The 25,537-nt window shown below is 45.3% G+C and overlaps 2 protein-coding genes and 1 long non-coding RNA gene across 3 annotated transcripts in view; 1 reads left to right on the top strand and 2 right to left on the bottom strand.

Annotated features, from left to right (window-relative positions):
- Positions 1 to 1,233: 1,233 nt before the first annotated feature.
- On the bottom strand, positions 1,234 to 10,000 carry LOC119806394. The gene is made up of 4 exons (XR_005284210.1): positions 9,841 to 10,000; positions 9,452 to 9,526; positions 4,854 to 4,926; positions 1,234 to 1,542 (listed from the first exon to the last, which is right to left on the bottom strand). It is a non-coding gene; the product is annotated as an uncharacterized LOC119806394 (long non-coding RNA).
- LOC119806393 (40S ribosomal protein S21) lies at positions 8,907 to 9,238 on the bottom strand. Its single transcript, XM_038318106.1, has one exon. It carries the CDS (start codon positions 9,211 to 9,213, stop codon positions 8,962 to 8,964), a length of 252 nt encoding a protein of 83 aa, XP_038174034.1. The 5' UTR covers positions 9,214 to 9,238; the 3' UTR covers positions 8,907 to 8,961.
- Positions 10,001 to 13,210: 3,210 nt separating the features above from the next.
- The window catches only part of Galm (galactose mutarotase), a 60,479-nt gene continuing 48,152 nt past the window's right edge, over positions 13,211 to 25,537 (top strand). The window contains exons 1-2 of the mRNA XM_038318105.2: positions 13,211 to 13,617; positions 21,130 to 21,284. Coding sequence (XP_038174033.1) covers positions 13,428 to 13,617; positions 21,130 to 21,284 — 345 coding nt within the window. The 5' untranslated portion in view covers positions 13,211 to 13,427. The remainder of the gene's footprint in view (positions 13,618 to 21,129; positions 21,285 to 25,537) is intronic.

Raw genomic sequence — 25,537 nt, 5'->3', positions numbered from 1 at the left:
TATTTATTATGTATACAATATTCTGTCTGTGTGTATGTCTGCAGGCCAGAAGAGGGCACCAGACCCCATTACAGATGGTTGGGAGCCACCATGTGGTTGCTGTGAACTGAACTCAGGACCTTTGGAAGAGCAGGCAATGCTCTTAACCTCTGAGCCATCTCTCCAGCCCCATGGCAGTAGTATCTTATGTGAGGGAGTTGGTAAAGACATGGGCTTCAAGAAATAAGGTTGCTCCACACTATTGGCTTCACTAGTTTCAGCTCTGATAGACCATGGTCCAGCACTTCAGCAGGAGAATTATTAGAGAAAGTTAAGGCCCTTGAACATCAAGGTAGAGTCAGAAGTTTTAAAGCCTCCCAGTGGGTGAGGGCTGTTATGCTGATCCAGATAGTCAAGCTATATGCAATGAACACATCTTGTCCCTATGCCATAGTGCAGCCTTGAATGCTGGGGCAAGATTCAAGAACTAAGAGAAAGGTTATATAATGCCCAAGCTAACCCTTTAGTGAATTTTTAGCAAAGATTAACTAAAGCTGCACAAAGAGGGTAGGAGATCCAGAAGCTAGAGAGTACTCAGTGAATCTCTGGCTTTGGAAAATGTTAATTTAGAATGCAAAAAGATACTTGGGCCCTTAAAAGTTAGATCAGCACGAATGAACAAATGGATATGGTACAGAAGAAAAGCACACATCTTAATCCCAGTATCCACACTAGTTTGCCATAGAAACTAGGCAGTAGTGGTGCACACCCTTAATCCCAGTCCTAGAGAGGAATGAATAGGAGGAGACAGCACTCAGGCACAGTCTCATTCTGAGATTCTTGGAGGCAGGGTCATCATTTCGGACTGAGGCAGAGGTAAGAGCCAGTGGCTGGCTGTTTTTTTTTTTTTCCGACCTTCAGGTTGAACCCAATTTCTGTCTCTGAGTTTTTATTAACTGTGCTTCAACACTCTGTGGCTGTGAGAAGAGAGGTTAGAGGAAGCCACAGCCAAGAGGGTATGGAGAGGCCACTACAGCATATACACCTAAGGAGAAAGGATAAGGGTCCCCACAGAACGGCCCCACAGCAGAGGCTGTGGTGGACCAATAGGGAACAGTGGAGAACAAAGCACAAACTCAGGGTCCACAGTCATAGATGAGGACAAAGTAAGTGACAGGAATCCATGTCCCAAGAAAATACAAGAGATGCTGAAGGCAGCACTACACTCAGAAACAGAACTGATGGAACAATGAGTCTCTGTGTATGTGTAATTTATTAGAGTGGATTACAAGTTATGGTCCAATTATTCCAACAATGCTGTCTCCCATTGGAAAGTCCAAGAACCCAGTAGCTGTTCGGTCTACAGTGCTGGATGTCTCAGCCAGTCTTCCATCTATGCTGGAATGCTGAAGAAGTAGACGCTACTACCAGTGGAGGGTGGACCTGCCAACGAGAGGAAGGGCAAGCAGGCAAGAGCGAAATTTCTCCTTCCAGGTCCATTATATAAGCCGCCACCAGAAGGTAAGGCCCAGATTGAAGATGGATCTTCCCACCTCAAAAGATCTGGAATTAAGGTGAGTTTTCATGCTTCAAATGACTTAACTTTTTTTTTTTTATTTAAACACTACCTAGCCCATTAGCTCTAGCCTCTTACTGACTAACTCTCACATCTTGCTTAACCCACTTCTAATAATCTGTGTAGCACCACAAGGTGGTGGTTACCGGGAAAGATTCAGCATGTCTGACCTGGTGGCTGGCTTCATGGCGACTGCCTGAGGCATCTGCCTCACTGCCTTCTTCCCAGCATTCTGTTCTGTCTTCCCCACCTACCTATTTCTGACTTATCAGGCCAAGCAGTTTTCTTTATTAATTAACCAATGAAATCAACACAAAACAGAAGACCCACCTACATCATTTTCCCTTTTTCTGTTTAAATAAAACAAAAAATTACATATAACAAAACAGTTATAACAAAAGCAAGAATTACAGTTACAATTTTTATATCTACTTTATCTTTTATCATAACTAAGGAAAACTATAACTATCTATCCATTAATCTTTAAAAAAAATATTTATTTATTTATTTATTATGTATACAATATTCTATCTGCATGTTTGCCTGCAGGCCAGAAGAAGACACCAGATCTCATTACAGATGGTTGTGAGCCACCATGCGGTTCCTGGGAATTGAACTCAGGACCTTTGGAAGAGCAGGCAATGCTCTTAACTGCTGAGCCATCTCTCCAGCCCTCAAATGGTTTAATTAATAATAATTAAAAAAAATCCTCCACAGGTGTAACCATTCACTTGGGTTTTAGTTAACTCCAGATGTAGTCAAGTTGTCAGCCAAGAATAATCATCAGGGCTGGGCGGTGGTGGCACATGCCTTTAATCCCAGCACTAGTGGATCTTGGTGAGTTCAAGGCCAGCGTGGTCTACAAGACCTAGTTTAGCTAGTTTCAGGACAGGGTCCAAAGCTACAGAGAAATTCTGTCTCGAAAAACCAAAAAAAAAAAAAAAAAAAAAAAAAAAAAAAGTCATCAGGGGTAGGCAGGGGAACCTTTCCTTTCTTTCGTTCATTTCCCCACTGTTCATGTAGCAGATCACAGATGGTCGTGGCCTGCATGTGTGTGGGTGCTGGAAACTGAACCCAGGTAAAGATGTAAAGATGTTTGTGCTGAGCTCCCCTCGCCCCCCGCAGGAGCCTGAGGCCAGCACTCTGAGCCAAAGACACTGGGAAGGACTTGCTATCCTGGGGGAGGCTCTGGGGAAGCAGCTGCTTAGGGCAGTAGACTTTGGGAGAAGGTGCTTCTCCTGCTTAGCAGCGCACAGTGGCCCCATCAGCGCCACCACTTCTGTCCCAGAGATTCTGGGAGGATTCACACTGCATGGTGGCTGTAGAGACACAGCTCAAAAGCAAGCCATCCCAGCTAGATGTGTTTCCTTCTCATAGTACTGTTTGGAGGACCATATTGGAGCCATGCCTTTGACCCCAGTCTTCTCTGTCTGTTTTCTTAGTCACAAAATAACAACATTGCCTTCAGAGAAAAGCCAATGTAAACTCTGATTGTTTTTCTGAATGTCAGAATCCTGAGACAGAATCTTTAGGTTCTAAAGGTGTGCTTCTAGCAACTTCAGTTTTCTGCCATGATTCTGCCCACTTTTTAATAAGGAAAAGATCAGAACCTGCAGTCAGAGTTGGGGCTTCCCCTGCAGATATGGCTGGGAGGCTTCTAGGAAGAAATGATTCTTTGGGGTGAGGAAAAGGTGGGGACTCAGAGCTGTGTTTCCTCTGTCCTCAGGCTTCAGTGGCGATGGGACTTAGTTGGCAAAGTTATTAAAGATAAATGCTCCAGCACATCCCGGCCTTACTGCTAAGAATCACCGAGTTAGATCCAATAATCTATACTTTGAATAAGCTTCCTGGAAGATTCTAAATGCACCAAAGTGTGGGAACCCGTGCCTTTCCTGGAAGTCCCTCCCTTTCCCCTGTAACCTGATCACCTCTGGAAGGACTGCCTGCTCACAATTAGCTGGGGGTTGTCCCTCCCTTTTCCCCTGTAACCTGATCTCCTCTGGAAGGAGCTACCCTGCTCTCAGGGTAGCTGGGGGCTGCAGGACAGTAACACACATTGGGTCTTTGTCCCTTGTTCCTAGCACAGATCCTAAAGCCTTTGGGATCTCCTGAGTGATGAGTCTTTTTTTGTGATAATAAAGATGGGGGTGTGCTCAAAAGGTTCAGGATGAGGCCTGATTACCAGAACAATCAGTCAAGAGTTTAAAGGACTAGAAATCTCAGTCCCTGTCTTAGTCAGTGTTCCACCGCTGTGAAAAGCACAATAACCATGGCATCTCTTATAGAAGAAAGCATTTAACTGGGGCTCCCTTATAGTTCTGCAGTTTAGTTCCCTTTTGTCCTGTGGGAAGCATGGTGGCATGCAGCAGACATGGTGCTGGAGAGGTAGCTGGGAAGTCTGCCTTTGGATTCACAGGTAGCAGGAGAACACTAGGTCTGGCTTGAGCATCTGAAACTCCAAAGCCTACCCCAGTGACACACTTCCTCTAGCAAGGCTACACCTCCTAATCCTTCTCCAGTAATGCCACTCCTTAAGGGTCAAGCATTCAAATATGTGAGCCTGTGGGGGCCATTCTTTTTCTTTTTCTTTTTCTTTCTGGTTTTTTGAGACAGGGTTTCAAGACAGAGTTTCCTAGTAGCTAAAGAGTCAGTCCTAAGCCGGGCAGTGGTGGTGCACGCCTTTAATCCCAGCATTTGGGAGGCAGAGGCAGGCGGATCTCTGTGAGTTTGAGACCAGCCTGGTCTACAAGAGCTAGTTCCAGGACAGGCTCCGAAGCTACAGAGAAACCCTGTCTCAGAGAGAGAAAGAGAGAGAGAGAGAGAGAGAGAGAGAGAGAGAGAGAGAGAGAGAGAGAGAGAGAGAGAGTCCTAGAACTCACTCTGTAGACCAGGCTGGTCTCAAAACTCACAGAAATCCACCTGCCTTTGCCTCCTGAGTGCTGGAATTAAAGGCAGGCCCACCAATGCCCGGGAGTGGGGGGCATTCTTATTCAAAGTTGAGTCCAGTCATCAGTGGCCAATGATTTAATGAATCTTACCTAATGACACTTTGTCAAGACCTTGAAGAAATGAGGCTTTGGTATGTTTCAATACTGGTGAACACTGGTGTTTTCAGAAAGTGGCTGTGGTGGTAGATGTTCATTGTCAGTTTGGCAGCACTAAGAATCACCTAGGAGACAGGGGCATGTTTCCAGAGAGGAAAATCTATTCTGAATGTGGGCAGCACCATCCCACAGGTTGGGGCTCTGGGTTGGGCGAAAAGGAAGAAAGGAGGAAGGGAGCTAACACCAGCACTTACCTCTTGGTGCTTCTTGACTTGTTGCCTTAGGCAGGTTTCTATCGCTGCGCTGAAACACCGTGACCACAGAAACCTGGGGAGGAAAAGGTTTGCTTCCTTACACTTCCACATCACTGTCCGTCTTTGAAGGAGGTGAGGGCAGGAAGCTGGAGGCAGGAGTTGATGCAGAGGCCCTGAAGGAGTGTTGTTTACCACTTTGTTCCTCATGGCTCACTCAGGCTGCTTTCTTATAGAACTCAGGACCACCAGCCCAGGGATGGTCCACACCAATCAATAATTAAGAAAACGCCCCCATGGGCTTGCCTATATCCTGATCTTTTTTAGGCCAGAAGAGAGTGCTAGATCTCATTACAGATGGTTGTGAGCCACCTTGTAGTTGCTGGGAATTGAACTCAGGACCTTTGGAAGAGCAGCCAGGGCTCTTAACCTCTGGATCATCTCTCCAGCCCCTATCCTAATCTTATGTGGAGACATTTTCTCAATTGAGGCTCCCTCCTCTATGATAACTCTAACTTGTGTCAAATGACATAAAACTAAACAGAAAAACTGTGTATCTTAGTCGTTGCCCCCACCCCCAGGTGACTGTCTGTGTCTTCTGAACTGTGAGCCAAAACAGATCCTCCTTCCTTAAATTGCCTTTGTCGGGTGTTTGTCACAGCCTTGAGAAAAGTAACCAATGAACTGGCATTCCCAGAGAGAGCCTGAATTCTTTAACCTGTAGACCTAACTTGAACTCCAGGTAAAGAGGGTCAGAATTTAACTGAATTCACAGGGGAAGGTAAGAGAGGCATCTGTTTAAGATGGAGAGATGGCTCATCAGACAAGAGCACTCGTTGCTCTGGCAGAGAATCACGCTTCAGCTGGTTTCTAGGACCACATGGCAGATCACAACCATCTGTAACTCTAGTTCCAGGGGATTTGACACCCTCTTCTGACCTCCATGGGTAGACATACATGCAAGCAAGATACTCATGCCCATAAAATAAAATCATTAAATCTATAAAAGAGTGATACAATCCTATTGACCATAGGGTCACACCTGTGGTATTCTGAAATGAGAATATGCCCCATAGACTCATTGATTTGAACACTTGTTCCCCAGTCAGTGGTACTGTTTGGGGAAGCTTAGATGGAGTGCCTAGCTGGGGGAAATCTGCCACTGCAGGTCAGGCTACAGTTTGTTCTTTCTGCTTCTTGCTGGAGGCTGGAATAGGAGCTCTCAGCTCCCTGCTCTGTTTACCATACTGCTTGCTGCCATGCCTCCGTGCCACAACGGACGCTTACCTCTCTGGACCCAGAAACCCAAATAAATGCTTTCTTCTATAGTTGCCTTGGTCATAATATTTTATCAAGATAAAAGAAAAGTAATTAGTACATGGCCCATCTCTAACAAAAGACAGGTAGGTTAGAAAAAAGAGAAAAGACTAAAAAATTATTTAATCAAAGTTTATGTGCAGCGGATATGGTGGCATACATTAGTAATCCCAGCTCTCAGAAGATGGAGGCAGGAGGACCAGGAGTTCGAGCTCAACCTTGAGTAAGATCAAGTTTGAGAGGCCAGACTGGGTCATGTGAGACATTTGGAATGAAGTTCCAGTTATGCAGAGAAGGCTCCCAATTTTTTATTTTATTTATTTATTTATTTATTTGGTTTTTCGAGACAGGGTTTCTCTGTAGCTTTGGAGACTGTCCTGGAACTTACTCTGTAGACTAGGTTGGCCTCAAACTCACTGTCTTTGCCTCCCAAATTCTGGGATTAAAGGCGTGCACCACCACCACCTGTCAAGGCTCCCAATTTTTTCAAAAGATTTTTATGGTTTATTTAACTTTATTTTATGTGCATTGGTGCAAAGGTGTCAGATCCCCTGCAACTGAATCTCCAGATAGTTGTGAGTTGCCATGTGGGTGCTGGGAATTGAACCTGGGTCCTCTGGAAGAGCTGTCAGTGCTCTTAACCACTGAACCATCTCTCCAGCCCCAAGGCTCCCGAATTTTTTTTATACTTAGACTCAGGGAAGCATGACTGTGTTTGGACAGAGAAGTTGTGGTAGTTTGAATGTAATTGGCTCCTATAATCTGGCCTTGTTGGAGGAACTGTGTTTCTGTGGAAGTGGGCTTTGAGGTTTCCTATACTCAGAATACCGCCCAGTGACTCAGTTGACTTCCTGTTACTTGCAAGATGTAGGACTCTCAGCTACTTCTCCAGCTCCACATCTGCCCACATGCCGCCTATCTCCCTGGCATGATGATAACAGACTGAACCTCTGAAACTGTAAGTGAGCCACCGCAATTACATGTTTTCCTTATAAGAGTTGCCATGGCCATAGTGTCTTCTCACAGCAGAAATCCTAAGGCAGAAGGTGTGAGCCGAGTGGAACCCAGTAAGGCCTGAGTGTCTGTAGATCCCTCCCGACTTTTCGATACAGCATTAGTTCTTCCCAGGAATAGGCAGAACCCGTTATGAAATAAGGGTTATATGGTCTGGTATCACACAAGGGAGATGAATGACAAAGAAGCAAGGGGAAATTCAGGCAATATTCTCAGGTATTGTGGCTTACTTTTGGAAAAAGGAATCTAGTTTCTATGAACCTCCCTTATAAAAAAGTAGCTCTGCTATTTCTGTATCTATGTTTGTGTAAGTGTGTTCCACATGTGTGCCAGTGCCCAAGGAGGACAGAAGAGAGCTTCGCACACCCTGTAGCTGGAGTCACAGGCAGTTGGGAGCAGAATGCAGAGGTGCCAGTGCTCCTGACCACTGAGCCACCTCTCCAATTTCATCTATGAATATCCTTAGCAGAAGAGATTCTAATTTCTGGTTCTAACTTCGGAAGGAAAAGGGAGAGCAAGACACAAAAGGACAGAGGTAAGTGAGAGAGAGTTTGCTTTTTGAAGCCTCGCTTCTGAGGCCCCGAGTGTCATACCCTGCGTTATTCTCTTCGGAGACCCAACCATCCTAGGGCACATAGCTGGTGCCACAGAAGTGGTTGTTCTGTGGAGAAATGATATGCAGTTGGTGTCAAAACAGCAACAACACGCTACACAGGGATTCTGTCCTAGTTCACTCCTCCTTACCTCAGGTGACCTTTGAAGCACATTTCTTGTGGTTAAGCCAGAAGTGGCAGCCACTCTGGTGCAATTCTCTGACCTACATTCAGAGGAAGAGCAGTGGGGCTTACATTGCTCTCGTAAAGCCTGCACCAGGGAGGGCCTGATTCCCTGCAGGCCTCTGTGCCAGGCTTCTGTTAGACTTTACACCACACTCTGTGGGCATTCAGCCGGTGAGGAGCACTGGAATTAGGTTCGGCCCTACCCGATGGTATCAGTCGTCTAAGAGACAGAATATCCTGCTTATCACTGAACTTCGAGCTGCTGGTTGACCTTTGAGTTTATGGAGATGTTAGGTCTCTCAGACTCCTCCTCCTTACTTAGCTAGACCTTTTACACTAGCTATGCTTGGCTGTCTATGGACAATCAAGCTTTTCCTAGGACTCTAGAGTTGCCACAAGCAGCTGGCCCAGCTGCTTCCCCTCCAGTCCGACTCAGGAACCCAGACAAAGGTCCTGGGGAAAACTTCCTATTCTCATCCTGCGCCTGATGCCCAGATATATGGCTATCCCAGTGTTTGCTGCTTAATTCTAGCTTTCTCCGTCTTTTCCTTCCCTCTCTGTCCTAAAGAGATTTCCAGTTTCATCTCAGTGCCACCTGTTTTTGTCATTAGAGATGCTACAACAAGACTGCAACAAAAACCATACCCAGGAGTGATGACGCACGCCCTTAATCCCAGCGCACAGCAGGCGGAGGCAGGTGGATCTCTGAATTCAAGGCTAGCCTGGTCTACAGAGTGGGTTCCACGATAGCCGGGAGACATAAAGATGCCTTGTTTCAATTTTTTTTTCATTTTGCTTTTAAGACACGGTTTTTGTGTGCTCACCTTGTAGACCGGGCTGGCTTTGTCTGGCTAGACTTGGAGATCCACCTGACTCTGCCTCCTGAGTGCTGGGATTAAAGGTATAAACTACCATGTCTGGGTCTCAAAACACTTTTTTTTTTTTTTTTTTTTACTTTTTCTCACTTTTATTTATGACAGATTTTCCCCCATCTCTTCTGGTCAAAAATTCTTGGAGACAATCCCATCAGCTTTAGCCAATCGGAGAATAGAATCATCTGACTCGCCCATCCTGCGAATGGCCCCGCAGATAGCGTAGGTTTTAAACTGGCCATTAAACCGACCTGTGACCCTGTCAACCTCGGCCACGTTCATCTGAATGGACGCGTGGTCCTTGGCACCAATGATGCGGTTGCTCGCGGAGCATTTCCGCGGCACATACAGGTCCACGAACTCGCCGGCGTCGTTCTGCATGTTGAGGTCCTGCCTGCTCGCTAGGCCGAGGGAGCGCAGAAAGGCTCAAAACACTTTTTTAAAAAAATCATAACACTTAGTTTTCACAGTTTTAGAGACTAGAGCGTCCAAGATCAAGATATCCATAGGAGTGATGTCTGGTGAGAACCCGGTCTCTATAGTCAGCAGGCTATTCTGCTAAACTCTACTGACTGGTGAGAAGCACCCTAGGGACTTTAGATAAAACTTAAGACAGTACCTCAGGTAGCTTCGGTCAAAGAACATTTCTTTTCGTAGTTGTGCTGACACTTGGAAATTCTTCCTTCCCGTCTTCCTGGAGGGGTGGGAATAACATAAATATAATACTCAAAACAAGTTAAAAAATTGACTCTTAGAACCAATAATTGAGTGGAACAACTACAAAAACCATTTTTTATTTCTTAGAAAGAAAGGAATAATCTCAGATAGTGCCGCCCGAGTGCCGGGAAGAGTACTGACGATAAACAGCACAGGAGGTCAGACGATGAGAAAGGACAGGATGCAGAACCAGGTGAACCTGATGGAAAAGAGCCTCCTCCAGGCCTTGCCAAACAGGCTGAGAGTTTCCTATTGCAGCAGCCTGTCAATAGCTTAAGGTTTCAGAGTCACCTTTATGAATCCTGGAGCTGAGTCCTGGAAGCAGCTCATAGCCTGCAGTTTCTGTGTGGCATGTGGAGCACAGGGTCTATGGCCTCACATCTCTCAGGCCACGGGTCCGTTTGAGGACTGAGAAACAAGCCTTCTCCTATTGTCTAGTCTGGCACCTCTGCCTCTGGTTGAAGAAGAAGATAAGTAATTCTTACAAAAATGTTGTCACAATCTCTACTCCTCTACCATATAACTTAACCCCCAGGCTTTCTCTGAAAAGTAAAAGCAAATGCCTCATAGAATTTAACAATGGTTCATTCTCCATTACTGCTTTGATGCTGACCTCCCTACGGACAGTGCACATTGCTGGAGACTTAGACTTTGAATGTAGGGTAGTACTGCAAGATTAAGAAAACTGGGTATTTGAATAAAGAAAGTTAAGGTTTGTAGCTCACATAAGGTAGTCCGGCTTAATGCACTGAACACTTCAAAGCCACAGGAAAAGGAAATGAAGACATGTACCCTTCACATCTTAGGGAAATGCAATGTTTCATACCAAGCCAAGCAATAAGAACTTCCCTGGTGACTGAAAAGTTTCTGCACCCCATAAGCCTCTCCGCCGACGCAGCAAGCCAATCAGACCAAAATCAAACCGAATTAGAAAGAGTCCGGGTTTAAATTTAATTTAATTAATAAATCCCGGATGATTTTCCAGGCTCCCAGAGAGGAGATGGGAAAGGAAGACTGGAAAGCCACGTGTCTGTTTTGGGGGGGCAGTTTAGTACCCTGAGGAAGTGGTCTTGAGGATCTCTGGGGGAGGGGTCATCAGTTGGCAGGCTTTCTGAGATGCAGCAGGCTTTGGAGAGAGATGGAAGAGAGGGCTTGGAATGGAGCTTCCCCCGAACATTCCAGACTCTTTGGGTATGTGGATGCCGGGGGCTGGAGTGAAGTTTGGTGCTAGCCACCCAGGGTGCATTTCCTTTTGTTCTGTGGAAGCATGAGCTTGGCAGAACACTGAGAACTGGAGGCCGAGAAATGAAAACTGTCGTCTTCCTGCTCACAGAAGAGGCTCTCAGGCATCTTTGCGAACACGGCATCGCTGAAAGGGCTTCTGTATGAGTCAGACACACATGTTAAGTGGGCTGATGAGACTTGCAGATTCTGTAAGGGTTTCTGATGAAGCAGCCTACAGAGTGCCTGTGGGTTATTGTGTGAGTGTGTCACAGTCTATAATTTTACTTGTTTGGATCTTTTTGTTATTATATGTCCGTACTTCACCGAAGCCTGCTGCAGGCTCTTCTTCTTTTGCTGACAGAATTCCCCTAATTTCTTGATAGAGAATGCAGGCTTTGTAGCAAGAATGCTAACTACTCTTTCAAATTCCACAGACAGAAACGAGTGAGACAGTTATAGTGTTTATTAGCATTTGATTACAGGAACATGAGCTCCGTTCACCTAATTTCCTAATCACAGATGCGCGTCTGCACTCACCAAGGCTAAGTAAAGAGCAGGAATGGAGATGTACTGTGGGACAATGGACTTGTATTGGTTTAATAAAACACTGATTGGCCAGTAGCCAGGCAGGAAGTAGAGGTGGGGCGAGGAGAACAGGAGAATTTGGGGAAGAGGAAAGACTCAGTCTGCAGTTGTCATCCAAACATCTCACTGATAAAGGTACCACGTCATATGGCTAACACAGACAAGGATTATGGGCTAATGTATGTCAGATGGAGTGGGTTCTAGGCTACCAGACCTCTCCTCCTTGGGGAACCAGCCACCTTCTAGAGACGCAGATTCATCACTGAAAGACAGAGGTGTCTGTATTTTATCTCATGGTTCTGTTGAGGCTCCTAATAGCATGCTAGGCTATCAAAGCCTAATTTGGGAAAAGCGAGTTAGTCACCGAAAGTTCAAACAGTATGTCTTTAAATTTAGTCCCAGATAATCGACATCAGAACGACCTGAGAGGTGAGGAAAAGTGAAGATTCCAAGTGGAGAGATGGCTCGGTATCTAAGAGCTAACCAGTAACGCTCCTGCAGAGTGCATAGTTTGATCTCCAGCACTCTGTCAAGCACTTCAACGGCAGTGCCAAGGGATGAGATGCCCTCTTCTGGTCTCCATGGACACTTCATGCACGAGCATAAACCCACACTCAGACACACATCTACACATAACAAAAAAATTAAAATTAAAAATTTTAGGGGACTAAGGAGATGGCCCAGCAAAGAAGAGCATTTCTCACTCTTGCAAAGCATCGGGGTCCAGTTCCTAGCATCCACATGGCGGCTCAAAACCATTTAAACTCCAATTCCAGGGCATTCAGCGCCCACTTCTGACCTCTCTTGGCACCCAGCACAAATGAGTTGCACATACATACATACACGCAGGCAAAACACTCAACACATCATAAATAAATGTAAAAATTGAAGATTGTGATTATTACCTTAGGTTCCCAGAGTCAGAAATTGCAGGCAAGTAATTATGAGGCACACTAAAGCAAGATAATAATTTAAGGACCTCAGAGTCTTCAAACTATACACACCGAAGTATGTCTTCTTACTTGCAAAGAAAAAAAAAAACAGTACCCTACATTTACCTGGTAGCTGAACTTCAATAAATACATGCTTCCTTAATTCCTTTTTAAAAAATATATGTTCTTCTGAAACAAGCACCATTAATCCCTTCTTGAAGGAGCTTTGAACATTGGGAGCAAAAGGGGGTAGATATCTACACAATCTGAGACTATCGGATTACATGTATAAGGAGGGCCTTGCCTCAATTGGAGAATGAAAGTCAGGTGACCCAATCTCATGAGCTCTTAATCCTTTGAGACAAAGAAAAAAAGAAAGAAAGAAAGAAAGAAAGAAAGAAAGAAAGAAAGAAAGAAAGAAAGAAAGAAAGAAAGAAAGAAAAGGAAAACCAAGACAGATTATCAGCCAGCAGAGGAGTCTGCAACGACTTTCTCCATCTCTGAATCACTACTGCACCACGCTACTTCGTGCACCCCGAACAACGAGTTACCAGAATTCCCTCGGTATCTGTCTTATTGTCCCAATATTAATAAACAGCATTAACAGTCAACCAGCTCAGCTCAGAGCATCTTATAAAGGTGTGCAGATGTACAGGGATATTGGGGTTTAGAAAGACTACGTGCGGATGGGCAGCATGGCTTAGTGAGTAAAGGAGCGGCCCCCGAGCCTGCCCACCTGAGGTGATTCGTCGGAGCCTTCTAGGGAAAGAAGAGACCGCGAGCCTACGCAAAATAAATAGTTGCTTTAGTGTAAACTACACGCCCCAAGATGCAATTGCAAATTTCTTAAAGACTACCTTTCCCGACATGCACTGCAGCTAGGATTAGCGAAGGAAAAGACCTGCAAGCGTGACTGGAAAAGTTTACTTCTCAGGTACCTCAGGCAAAGGAAAGTTTTTAAAAGTCTTCAGGCATTTCCCCTCCCACCCCCGAGGGGTGCTCGGCTAAAATCCAGGCAATAAGGGGTGGAGTTAAACTGGATCCCTCCCCTTCTCCTGGGAAGTTTTTATCATCCCAAACGCGTTCAAGGCTAGAGTTTGAACAGCAGGGAGTAGCTGCGCGCCCCGAACTTTCCCCATGGTTTCGGTGACCAGAGCCGTGTTTGGAGAGCTGCCCTCGGGGGGAGGGACAGTGGAGAAGTTCCAGCTTCGGTCAGACCAGCTGAGTGTGGACATCATCTCCTGGGGCTGCACGATCACAGCTCTGCATGTCAAAGACAGGCAGGGGAAAGCCTCAGACGTGGTGCTCGGCTTTGCCGAGTTGGAAGGTGGGTCGCGTCTTGCCCAGGGCTGCCAAACGGCCCCAAGCCCGCACACGCTCCTAATTGTGTGCCCCGGGTCCGGGACTTGAGGTCCCCAAGCTTGGGGCAGTCTAAGTTGGAAGCGCGTGAATGGACTAATGGTAGCGGCTAACAGGATTGTGTGGTTGGAAAAAAATCGGATCGAATTCAAATAACTGTAGGACTTGGCCTCCCCTAGACAGTCGGACTAGTCCCGGTTCTCGAGGAAGTCAGCTGAAGGAGACCGAGCTCCTTAGAGCGATCTTCGAACTATGGGCCACAGGGTGTGTGCAGCCTTTAACTTCCTTGTGTTTTTTTTGAGGAAGCAAAATCCAAGCGTCTGCTACTACTACACCCCCCTCACCCATCGGATTTTCTTTGAGACCTGCTTGGGCAGAAATGCCTCAGAATACAGATTTTCTGTACATTCATCCGAGCGCTTGGCTACTGTGGTCAGTCCTCCATTTGCTCAGGAACATATTCTTAATGGAAGGGATAAAGCCAATAGTCTAAGGCCTTCTAAGACATGGACATAATCATTCGGATCTGTTGGGCAATTCGAATCATGTCTTTTTATGTTTTGGACAGGGTCTCATGCTGCCCTAGCTGGCCCCTAACTCACTATGTAGCCAAGGCTTCCACTTCTCAAGTGTTGGGATCACAGGCAAGAGCCAGCAGTTTTATCTTAATCCATGCACGAGTTTTAATTTAACTCATGCAGTTAAAACTGTTAATGCAATGGACGCACCCAACAAGATAGACAAGGGTCACCCTCAACTTGCAGTTTAGCTGGGAGTAGATTTTAGCCCAACGATTACGATGTGAAGTCAGGTTGATTGCAGCAGGCAAGTGTACATCTTGCCCTGCCTTAGCATTGCACATAACCAGACAGAAAACAAAGTAAAATTGGCAGATGCAAAGAGAATGAATCTACTCTGCTAGGTGGTGGGTGTAGACAGAGTTTGTACCGCAAGAGGAGGTCTGAGGTTTTCCTTTCGGCTCGTCTTTCTACCCACTTGGTTCTTCAGATGTTTAATTTGGCTCTTGGTTTGGGGTCAACAGGAAAACCCTGTTTTATTTATGTATTTTTTATTTGCCCCTTAAGCAAAATTAGATGTGTTCCCCATCTTTCTGCTAAAATGCCTTGTCAGAGTATTGCTGGGGCTCCTGTTGGATCACCTCTGGCTGTCTTTATGTCTTTATTGCCCTGGAACCTCCATAACAGGTTTTTGTTTGGTTGTTTCCCCAACCAGAATTTCCTTGATAATTTAGTTGAGGCTGTTGCAAGGGACAGACTGGTGGGAAGGGTGCGGAGACTTGGAGAAGGTGGGCCCCGATTCCTCATTCTGTGTCCAGACAGACATCTTCAAAGTAGGAAGGCCAGAGGTCCAGCGATGGATGGGAGGAGGCCTTAGAGCCGGTTTGCTGAGTCACTCCTTTCTGTGGTAGCACAGCCTTTTCCTGAGCTGAAATAAAATCACAGAGATCACAGGAGAGTGAAGGGCGGATCTGATATGTAGAATTCCAGAGCCAGTCTGAGCATTAGAGGTGGAGGGAGGTACCTACTGGTATATCTGTCTCTGCCACATCACCATGTGGGGGGGGGCACCCACCACCCCATAGAGACACACAACCACCCTCGCTCCTTACTTCTGAGGTGACAGTCTTTGGACCCAAAATAAGACCACAAGATTTCTTGGGAATCCATGTGAAATGTGAGCCGAGATGACATCCCACCCAGGGGCACCAGTCTCTTTACAGGCCTGGAAGTACCAGTCGTGAGGCTATTCATCTTAGTTTGGGGTGCCTATTGGAGGCTCAGTGAAAGAATTATCCTCACCTATTCAGAAAAGCTCTAGACAAAGGGCATTAGAGTTACCCAGTCTCTTGTTGGGCTCTGCGGTGCTTGAGAAAGCTCTAAAGCGGTGGTTCTCAGCATGAGGCTCACCACCCCTTTGGGTCGAATATCAGATATTTGCATTAGGATTTATAACAGTAGCAAAATTACAGTTATGAAGTAGCAACGAAATAATTTTTTTGCTTGGGGGTCACCATAACATGAGGAACTGTATTAAAGGGCCAGGAAGGCTGAGCACCGTGGTCTATAGCACTTTCTTATCAAAATGCATCACAGCTTCAGCAAACCAGAACTTTTAAAATATTCTTGGCGCTGTATCTGTCAAGATGGACACTTTCATTCCTGTGCTATAAAATACTGAATTATTTTAAAAATGAAAGGAAAGCTATTTTCAAAAGAGAAATTGAAAGGAAAACATTTGTAGATTATTAAGCAATGCTTTCTGAGATGTTAGCCGTCTTCAAGATTATGGCAAAGGAAACCTAGTTCCCCTTGTAAAGTCCTGTTGTTCAGGTTTTCATAGAATCTTTTTTTGTGTTGTTGAAGATGGGCATTAGCTCATGTCACAATAGGAAGTGTATTATCTCAATTGTGAAAGTATAAAATGCCTCAAGAGGCAGAGTCAGGTGGGTCTCTGTGAGTTTGAGACTAGCCTGGTCAGCGAGTCCCAGGACAACTACGGCTGTTACACGGAGAAACCATATGTCAAAACAAAACAAAACAAAGAACATTTAGAGTGGGTTTGGTGGCATCTGATCTACATAGCAAATTCTAGGAGAGCCAGTGCTACCTAGTAAGACCCTGATAATGGGACCAATGGCTCATTGGGTAAAGGTGCTTGCTGCCAAGCCTGACAATCTGAAACTGATTCCCAGGACCCACATGGTAGAAGGAGAGAACTGACTTGGCCTCTGACCTTCACAGGTGTACATGCAGTCCCTGAAAACACACACACAAATAAGTAAATGAATAATTGTAATTTAATTTTCTAAATTTGAGTGTATAAATTTACATGAACAAGCTGAGCAAGTAATCTGAAGTGAAAGAATTTGCCTTGTCTCAGAACTGTTTTGAGCTATGAGGAAGGCCAAACATTGGTAATTCTGTGAACCATGTCCCTTTTGTAACTGCCTGTCTCCCAGATAGATTGTTACATAAACTGCTTGGCTGGCAGCTATGACCAGAGGTCAGAATGGCTCAATTTCTCTCTGGGAAAATGAGACATTTCTTCTGTAGAATTCTAAAGAGGGAAATTGTATATGATCTTTTAGTTGTAGCCTGAAAAATAAAATCAGGAATGTCTCCTGTGGGTTTTTGCTCCGCTTTCTTATCATCTTGTGTGACCCACCATAGTCATTATGACTTCTGTCGAAGCCTGTGATAAGAATATTTGCTGATAAGCCACGGGTATAAACATCCTACCCATACATGCAATCAGTGAGACGCCTTCCCTCTCGTTGCCCCCCCACCTCAGTTACTACCAAATAACCAGCTGTTACTGCTGTGAGAGCCACTATGAAAGAATAAAAAAAAAAAAATACCCTTGATGCTTTGAAGTCTGGGGATGTAGTTCAATAGCAGAGCACGTGACTGGCAATAAACAGACAGTGCCGGGGTCCAAGGGCTGGGAATGTAGCCCAGTTGCTAAAATGCTTGCCCAACATGCATGTAGCTTTAAAGACTTGAATTCCATGGTGGCACACGACTTTAATCCCAGCATTTGGGAGGCAGAAGCAGGCAAATAACTGATTTTTGAGGCAAACCTGTTCTACAGAGAGCTAGTTCCGGGACAGCCAAGTTACACAGAGGAACCCCGACTTAAACATAACAAAACCAACTTGAACGTCATCTCTGCTGCTGCATAAAAACAGGCATGGTGGTGTTTGCCAGGTCATCGTCATCGAGGTTAATTTGGGATACCTGAGACCCTTTTTCAAGACGGAAACAGCAAAAACCTAGGTTTTGAATAGGGAGTGGAGACAAAAGAGTCCTGGTTAAAGATAGATACTGCAAGTGCCCGAGGCTGCCCTTGTTGGAACACTGAGGACTCCTGATTTAAATCAATGCTTTGTTAAAGCTGTGTGATCTTTGGCAAGTTGTTTAACGTCTCCAGATCTGTAGTGTATGTATCTGCCTGTGTCCAACCATGTGAGCAAAGTCTCTAACTAGAGAACTGTTAGTCATTGTCATCTCTTGTCCTTCTTTTGTCCCTAAGTAGCTTCTTTCACTCTGCTAGACTTTTTATTTATTTAATTTTCATTATCCTGATAATATGTCATGGAGATATCTGTCATCTTTTTTTTTTTTTTTTTTTGAATCTCTATTTCGAGACAGGGTTTCTCTGTTTAACAGCGCTAGCTGTCCTGGAACTCCCATGTAGACCAGGCTGGCCTCGAACTCACAGATCCACCTCCCTCTGCCTCCCAAGTGCTGAGATAAAAGGCGTGCGCCGCCACCACCACAGGGCAGTGTGTGGCATAATTAAAGTGACTGTCAATTCAAGTTGTTTTCTTACAGCCTAAAGACAGGAGTTCAGTAGGGGGAGCTTTTGGGAGGAAGCAGGGAGTAATTTTCCTTCTGACTGGCAAAGTCGTAGGCTGTCTGATTGGGTAGCATGGGGGTAGAAAGGCTGTGTCCCACCGTTATAACTGGAGGTCTCTTGTTCCTCCGGGTCCCACAGCCGGTTTTAAAACAACCACTCAGAGGCTTAATAATAATTACATACTGTTAGGCCTATTAGCTCATGCTTATTATGAATTAGTTCTTATAACTTAAATTAATCCATTTCTATTAGTTTATATTTTACCATGAGGCTTGTGGCTGTTACCTTACATCTTGCTTCTCCAGTGGCTGCTTGCATCTCCCTCGACTCCACCTTCTTTCTCCCTATATTCAGTTTGGCTTTTTCATCTGGCTGTATTCTGCCATCATAGGCCAGAGCAGTTTCTTTGTTAACCAATAGTAATAAAACATATTCACAGCATACAGAAGGGTGTCCCACACCACACCATTAAGTATTTAGTAATTTATTCTGATTCCAGAACCAGGACAAACTTGCAACCTGGCAGTTGGGTTCCCTAAGCATTCTTAGCTATACCGCAGAACTTTGACCTTTTGATGATAAACAATATTTTCTGCAATTCAAAACCCTTTCAGTCATGCCCTCTTCAGGATCTGAGCTTGTCATTTTTCACGGTCCTGATTTGATGGGAAGGCTTCATGGCACTTGATGTGTTTGTTCTATAAAAGGTTTCCCAGAGACAGCCCAGGAAGAATGTTTTCTTGGTCCTTATGCTTTAGTCCTTAGAAACTACAGATTCATCCAAACTAAGGAACTGGTAAGTGTGTCTCTTTTCAGGGCCCGAGCCACTGTTGTCAGAAGAGGCCCCAGTGCAGGGACTCTTAAAAACTCACGAGCAGGGCCTTGCTTTCTCACACATGGCTCTAACACCTGGCACAGCGTGGAGTGGGACTCCATGTGCGTATGTTAGGTTTCTCTGAAAAACAGATACAGCCAAACAATTTCAGACCAAGAAAAGGTCTTCCAAATATAGTCTTCCCTTGGTACCTATTGATTCCACCAACCATGTATTAAAAACATTTGGGAGAGATAGTCCCAGTGTCCCATCTCTATAATGCCAGCACTTGGGAGCCTAGTGCAGGACTTGTACCATGTACAGAGTAAGGTCCTGCCAAGGAAGGGAGGGAGGAAAGAAGGAAGGAAGGAAGGAGGGAAGGAAGGAAGGAAGGAAGAAGAAAGGAAGGAAGAAGGAAGGAAGGGCAGGATTGAGAGATGGCTCAGCAGCTGGGAACATTTGTTTTTCTTCAAAGGACGCAAGTTCAATTTCCAGAGCAACATTGATGGCTCATAATTGCCTGTGACTAGCTCCAGGCAGTTGTAAGGTCCTCTTTTGGCTTCCTTGGACACACACACACACACACACACACACACACACACACACACACACACACGTAAAATAATAATAATAATAAAGCAAGAAAAGAAAGACTATTGGGGGAGGGGATTGCATTTGTACTAAAGGTGTTTAGACTTTTCTAGTTGTTGCCTAGTAATTGTTCATGTAATATTTACAAGTTTAAGTATTATATGTAATTTGTGAATTAAAGTATGTGGGAGAGGAGCTGGACAGATGGCTCACAGTGGTTAAGAGTACTGGCTGCTCTTCCAGAGAACCCGGGTTCAATTCCCAGCACCCCCCCAAAAAAAAGTATTCAGGAGAATATGCATAGATTATATGCAAATGCCTCACTGTTCTCGATGAGGATGTGAACATCTGTGGATTCTGATGTCTTACGAGGGTGTGTCCTGAGTGGAGCTGCCTCCGCTGGGATACTGGTCGGCAATGCTATGCTTAAGAGTAGGGAGCCTGTGGTGGCCCATACAATAATCCCAGCAATTGGGAGGTAGAAAAAGAAGAATCACAAGGCCCAATTAGGCTGTATAACATGATCCTGCCTGAAAAAGAGAGAAACAGAAACACAAACTCTGGAACCAGACTTTCAAGATCAAGTCTGGGTTTTATTGCTCTGTGGTGTTGGGGGCAAATCCTTTAACTTCTCTGTAAAATGGGGTTAGTAAGCATATCTCCACCTGCACAACATTCTGAGGATGACAGAGTGAGACACAGGGCACCCAGCAGGTGTCCAGGACTTAGAAATTGCTAGGTGACTGTTAACAGAATCTTTGGGGTGGAACTCAGAAGCATCATGAGTTAGCAAGGAAGGAAACAGGACAGTGAGCTTGCAAAATGGTTAATGTTTAGCTCGTGCCAGGCCAGGTGAGCAGTGGGAACCTGGAACTGGCCTAATCTGCTCAGGGTCTGTACCCTGAGAGTCTCCTACAGCTGTGGAAAAAGAATGTACAAGATTGAACCCCATCTCTCTTGATCAGAAGTGGTGGTGGTGGTTGTATAAAGCCTTGGGGAAGGAGACCAGTATTCTTCTTGTTAAAACGAAAAACAAAAAATTGTCAGCAAAAAATCCGTAATATTTTCTGTTGTAAACCAAGAACAGAGGAACATAAAGAAGTGGAAAACGCTACAATATACTTATGTTCAAAGTCATAATTGCAACAATGCTACTTTGCTTTTGATAGTACTTGCCCAAAAGTCAATAATAGTTTATTCTCATCAGGATACCTTATAGCTATCAAGAGAAATATGGTAGATAGCTATGTTAGGGATGGGCAGATCTCAAAACTTAGGATAAGCAGTTGGTGGTGACGTATACCTTTAATCCCAGCATCCAGGATTCTGAGTTTGAGATTAGCCAGGGCTACACAGAAAAACCCTGTCTCAAAAAAAAAAAAAAAAATCAAAACTCTCTTTTTTTAAAAAAAAATCACTTTGAATTCATTTGTATAAAATCTTCTTCTATTTGCTAATTGTGTGGTATTCTTGAGGTAAAAAAAAAAAAAATGTGTATGTAGCCGGGCGGTGGTGGCGCTTGCCTTTAATCCCAGCACTTGGGAGGCAGAGGCAGGTGGATCTCTGTGAGTTCGAGGCCAGCCTGGTCTACAAGAGCTAGTTCCAGAACAGCTATGGCTGTTATACAAAGAAACCCTATCTCAAAAACCAAACAAAAACAAAAATGATGGTTTTATGCACTGTCTGTCTGTACAGGTTACCTGCAGAAGCAGCCCTACTTTGGAGCAGTGGTTGGGAGGGTAGCCAACCGAATTGCCAAAGGAAGGTTCACGGTGGATGGGAAGGAGTACCACCTGCCCATCAACAGAGAGCCCAACAGTCTCCATGGAGGATTCAGAGGGTTTGACAAGGTGAGTTGAGCATGTGACAGGGCCCCCTCATGGCACACTTCAAAGTCCCTGCAAGCCTATATTTGACAGACATAATCCCAGGCTCTGGAACACTCATGTGGTAGAGGGATCCAGGAAGAGGTTGTGGGTTCCAGCCTTTGACAGCCTGGGACGAAAGGAGTGTGGCTTACACAGTGTTAGCCTCAGGGAGCTGGGTTTCAGAAACATAAGGGTTAATGATTATTCCTATGACTTATTGCACAGGCATTTGCACCTATTTTCTCTAGTACTGTAAAAACCATGTATGATTACCAAATGTGACCTCTGAGGCCCCAAAAAGTTACACATCTCTTAGTAGGATACCCAGGCCTGCCTTTCTAAATCAGGACTCCCAAATCCCTGGGAAACACGGTCAGGAAGGCAAGTGGATCAAGCAGCTTCCCGGTGATAGAGAAATCCTTGCCTTGTGCTTCCCAGCGCCTCTGTGGCCAGTGACTCTAGCCAGTCTTGTTCTGGGCTGTGAGGGAGAAAGCCTCCGAGGTAACTTTCCTTTGGGTCACACAGCTTAGGTTACTTTCTAGACGTTAGCGGGAGAAGATGAGAACGTGGGTGGCGGTTCAAAGCCGCCGTTCCTTCTCTGCTGGAGGAAGTTGGTTGCCCTCTGTTTCCCCCACTTCTGTCAGCAGCTTCCTGTCCTAGAACCAGACTACCTCGTTGGTTCCCTTTCCTTGGCGAGGTGCTGCTCACACTGGGAAGAGCAGACCATAGAGGGAAGTGTCAGTTCCCCCACTGTTAGGGCTGAGGATTGCCAGAAGATGCCAGGTCTGTGAGCAAACCTCAACCCAGAGGAAGCTGGACCCAGCCTTGGTTGGGACAGGGATCTTCAGAGGGGCCTCAAAACAGCAACTTGTTCTAGCTTATTCCTCCTTCTATTCCTTTGTATTTTCTGTGTTATTCATTGACACAAACACATATTCCCTTTACAAACACAAATAGTAAGTGCATATCTGTCTGCCTCCCTACATTTTCATTTCTTTCTTTCTTTTCTTTTTTTTTCCTGACAGGATCTCATGTATCCCATGCTGGCCTTGAACTGGCTGTGTGGCTGAGAATAATCTTGAATTCATGATCCTCCTTTCTCTAGTTCCCATTTCTGGAATCGCTAATTTGTTTTTTTTTTAAAGATTTATTTTATTATCTATTTTTGTGCAAATGTGCATGTGTGTGTGAATGTGCATTTGAGAGTGTGCATGTGTGTGTGAGTGTGCATGTGCATGTGTGAGTGTACATGTACGTGTGTGTGTGTGTGTGTGCATGCGCATGTGTGTGCGTGCTTGTGCCTAAGGGCTACAGTTACTGGCAGTTGTGAGCTGCAAGATGCGGGACCTAGGAAACAAACTTGGGTACGGTGCAAGAGCACCCAACAGTCTTAGCTTCTGAGCTGTCTCTGCAGCCCAGGAATCACCAGTTTTATGTGGTGATGGGGACTGAACCCAGAGCCTCATGCATGCCAGGTAGTCACTCTGCCAGCTGAAATACATCCCCTTAATCCTGCCTCTGAACATTTATATGGGTACAACTGAGTATACCAACCAGGAAGTTTGTTAAGAGAGGTCTAAATTAGCTCATGTTCCTGGCAACTGGGAGTTCAAGAGAATGGCAGCAGCCTTTGGTTTTTGTCTCAGATGCCGGCTCTCGGGAGCATGGCACCAGCCTTTGGCTTTGTCTCAGATGCCGGCTCTCGGGAGCATGGCACCAGCCTTTGGCTTTGTCTCAGATGCCGGCTCTCGGGAGCATGGCAGCAGCCTTTGGCTTTGTTTCAGATGTCGGCTCTTTCTCCCTTTGCTTCGTCCTGACATGGAAGAGGCCTCTCAGAATAATCGTGACAGCTCAGGTCTTTCTTCCTCTTATTCTAAAGCCACTGAAACCAGCCTGGGGCGGGGGCTGTGCTCACTATCATGACGTCACCTCGTCCTAACCACCCATCAGGTGCTCTACCTCAAATACCAAGTCTCCAACAGACAAAACTTCTGAGCGACACATTCCAATAACAGCAATGTCCTTTAGTGGAGGAGGGAGTCCCTTTTGGGCACCAGGGAACCTAAGGGGCTTAGATTCCTGAGGTTTCAAGGACGGCCCGCCCCTTCCGGATCTGTTATAGGATCCTGCAGTGCAGCAGGTAGAGCAGAATGCCGGAAGTGAACAGGTGCATAGGATGGGGGTGGTGGGATTTGAACTGCCCTCGAGGAGCAGATAGCATCCATCCATCTGTGGATGTCTAGAGAGTGATTGTGAAGGGAGAAAAGGCTTTTTGGAGCCACTGAAGTTTGGGGCGGGAAGTTTTAATACAGTAGTAACATGAGCAGCGCTGTTGAACTTGATGCTTTATTCTTTATTTGATCTCAACAGTAAATGAATAATTTAGTTCGGAGATAATGTGCTTTTTCTATTTATATCTCACTTTTCTTTTAATGAATGTTGCGTCCTGACAGGACTAGAAATAGTACAAGAAATACTAAGGATGTGAGGTTTCTAGACTGTGGAAACTCAGGGTCAGGAAGCCCTTCCCTGGACAGGAATCGCACTTAGCTGCGGATAATAAAAATATTTCCATTGTGCACTTTCTCTAAAGGTCAAAAATCTAGGTGGCCAGGCAAAAACATTCTATTTCAAACATTTAATTCCTAAAACTTTCCATTTGGGGATTTTTTTTTTCTTACAGTTTTTTTTTTTTTTTTTTTTTGAGACAGGGTTTCTCAGAAGCTATGGAGCCTGTCCTAGAACTCACTCTGTAGCTCAGGCTAGCCTCAAATTCACAGAGATCCGCCTCCCAAGTGCTGAGACTAAAGGCATGTGCCACACACCACCACCGGACCTTTTTTTTTTGTATACAGTTTTCTGTCTGCATGTATGCCTGCAGGCCAGAAGAGGGCACCAGATCTCATTACAGATAGTTGTGAACCTCCGTGTGCTTGCTGGGAATTGAACTCAGGACCTCTGGAGGAGCAGTCAGCGCTTTTAACCTCTGAGCCCTCTCTCCAGCCCTTTTTTCTTAAAGTTACACATGTATAGGCTTCCTTAATTTTTTTAAAATTTTCATTTGCTTTGTGTGCTTATGTGTGTGTATATATCTTTGTGTGTGTGTCTTTGTGTGTGTCTGTCTGTGCTCATGGATGCTTGAGTGTATGTACGTGTGTGTGTGTGTGTGTGTGTGTGTGTGTGTGTGCGTGCGTGCTGTGCATGTGAAGGTCATAGGACAACTTTTAGAAATCCATTCTCACCAGGCAGTGGTGGCCATGACTTTGATTCCAGCACTCGGGAGGCAGAGGCAGGCGGATCTCTGTGAGTTCGAGGCCAGCCTTGTCTACAAGCGCTAGTTCCAGGACAGACTCCAAAAAGCTACAGAGAAACCCTGCCTCGAAAAACCAAAAAAAAAAAAAAAAGAAAAAGAAAAAGAGAAAGAAAGAAAGAAAGAACGAACAAAGAAATCCATTCTTCCCTTACACTGTGGGTTCTAGGAGTGGAGCTCAGGTTGTCAGGCTTACATGCAAGTGCTATTGCTCACAGTGCCACCTTGCCATGCAAATGCTGTTGCCCACAGATCTGTCTTATCACCCCTAGGATTCCTTGTTTAGTTTTATGCCTGTGCCCTGAATGCCTGGAAAGGGGTATCGGGTCCTCTGGGACTTGAATTATGGATGGTTGTGAGCCATAATGTGGGTGCTGGGAATTGAACTTGGGTTCTCTGCAGGAGCAACAACTGCTCTTAACTACTGAGCCAACTCTCCAGCCCCTAGGCGGTCTATTTAGAATACCTTGAAAGTTCTCCATTTCTGGGAGTTAGGGTGTCATCCGATCTCAGTGAATTTGTTCTCAATGTTGCTGCTTTCACTGTGGGGAATACAGAGGCCTTCACCCCTGCTGGGCTCCCGGTCCTGTCAAATGCACATTGGATAAGAGCAGACCCTGCTGGAAGCTGAACAGACAAGACCTGGCCTCGTGGGCTATTCCTCTGGTCTACAGGTTATTAACTTTGAACTCTATTTGGAATGACAGGTTTCATTTAACTGTTCTGTTAAAAATGGAGATATGGCCAGTTATGTATGCCAGTAGGAAATGATGAAGAGGGAGAGGCAAGAGGTCACATGTTCAAGGCCATTCTAAACCTAAACCTACTACACCTGTTCCTTCAAAGAAAGTCGTTCCTCAGCAGTCGGGCTGCTGAGGTGGCTCAGTGGTTAAGAGCACTTGCTGCAGCTGGCGGGGCATAGTGA

This window comes from Arvicola amphibius, chromosome 2 (genome assembly GCF_903992535.2).
Source record: "Arvicola amphibius chromosome 2, mArvAmp1.2, whole genome shotgun sequence".
Classification (NCBI taxonomy): domain Eukaryota; kingdom Metazoa; phylum Chordata; class Mammalia; order Rodentia; family Cricetidae; genus Arvicola; species Arvicola amphibius.
This window is presented reverse-complemented; position numbering and strand designations above follow the sequence as displayed.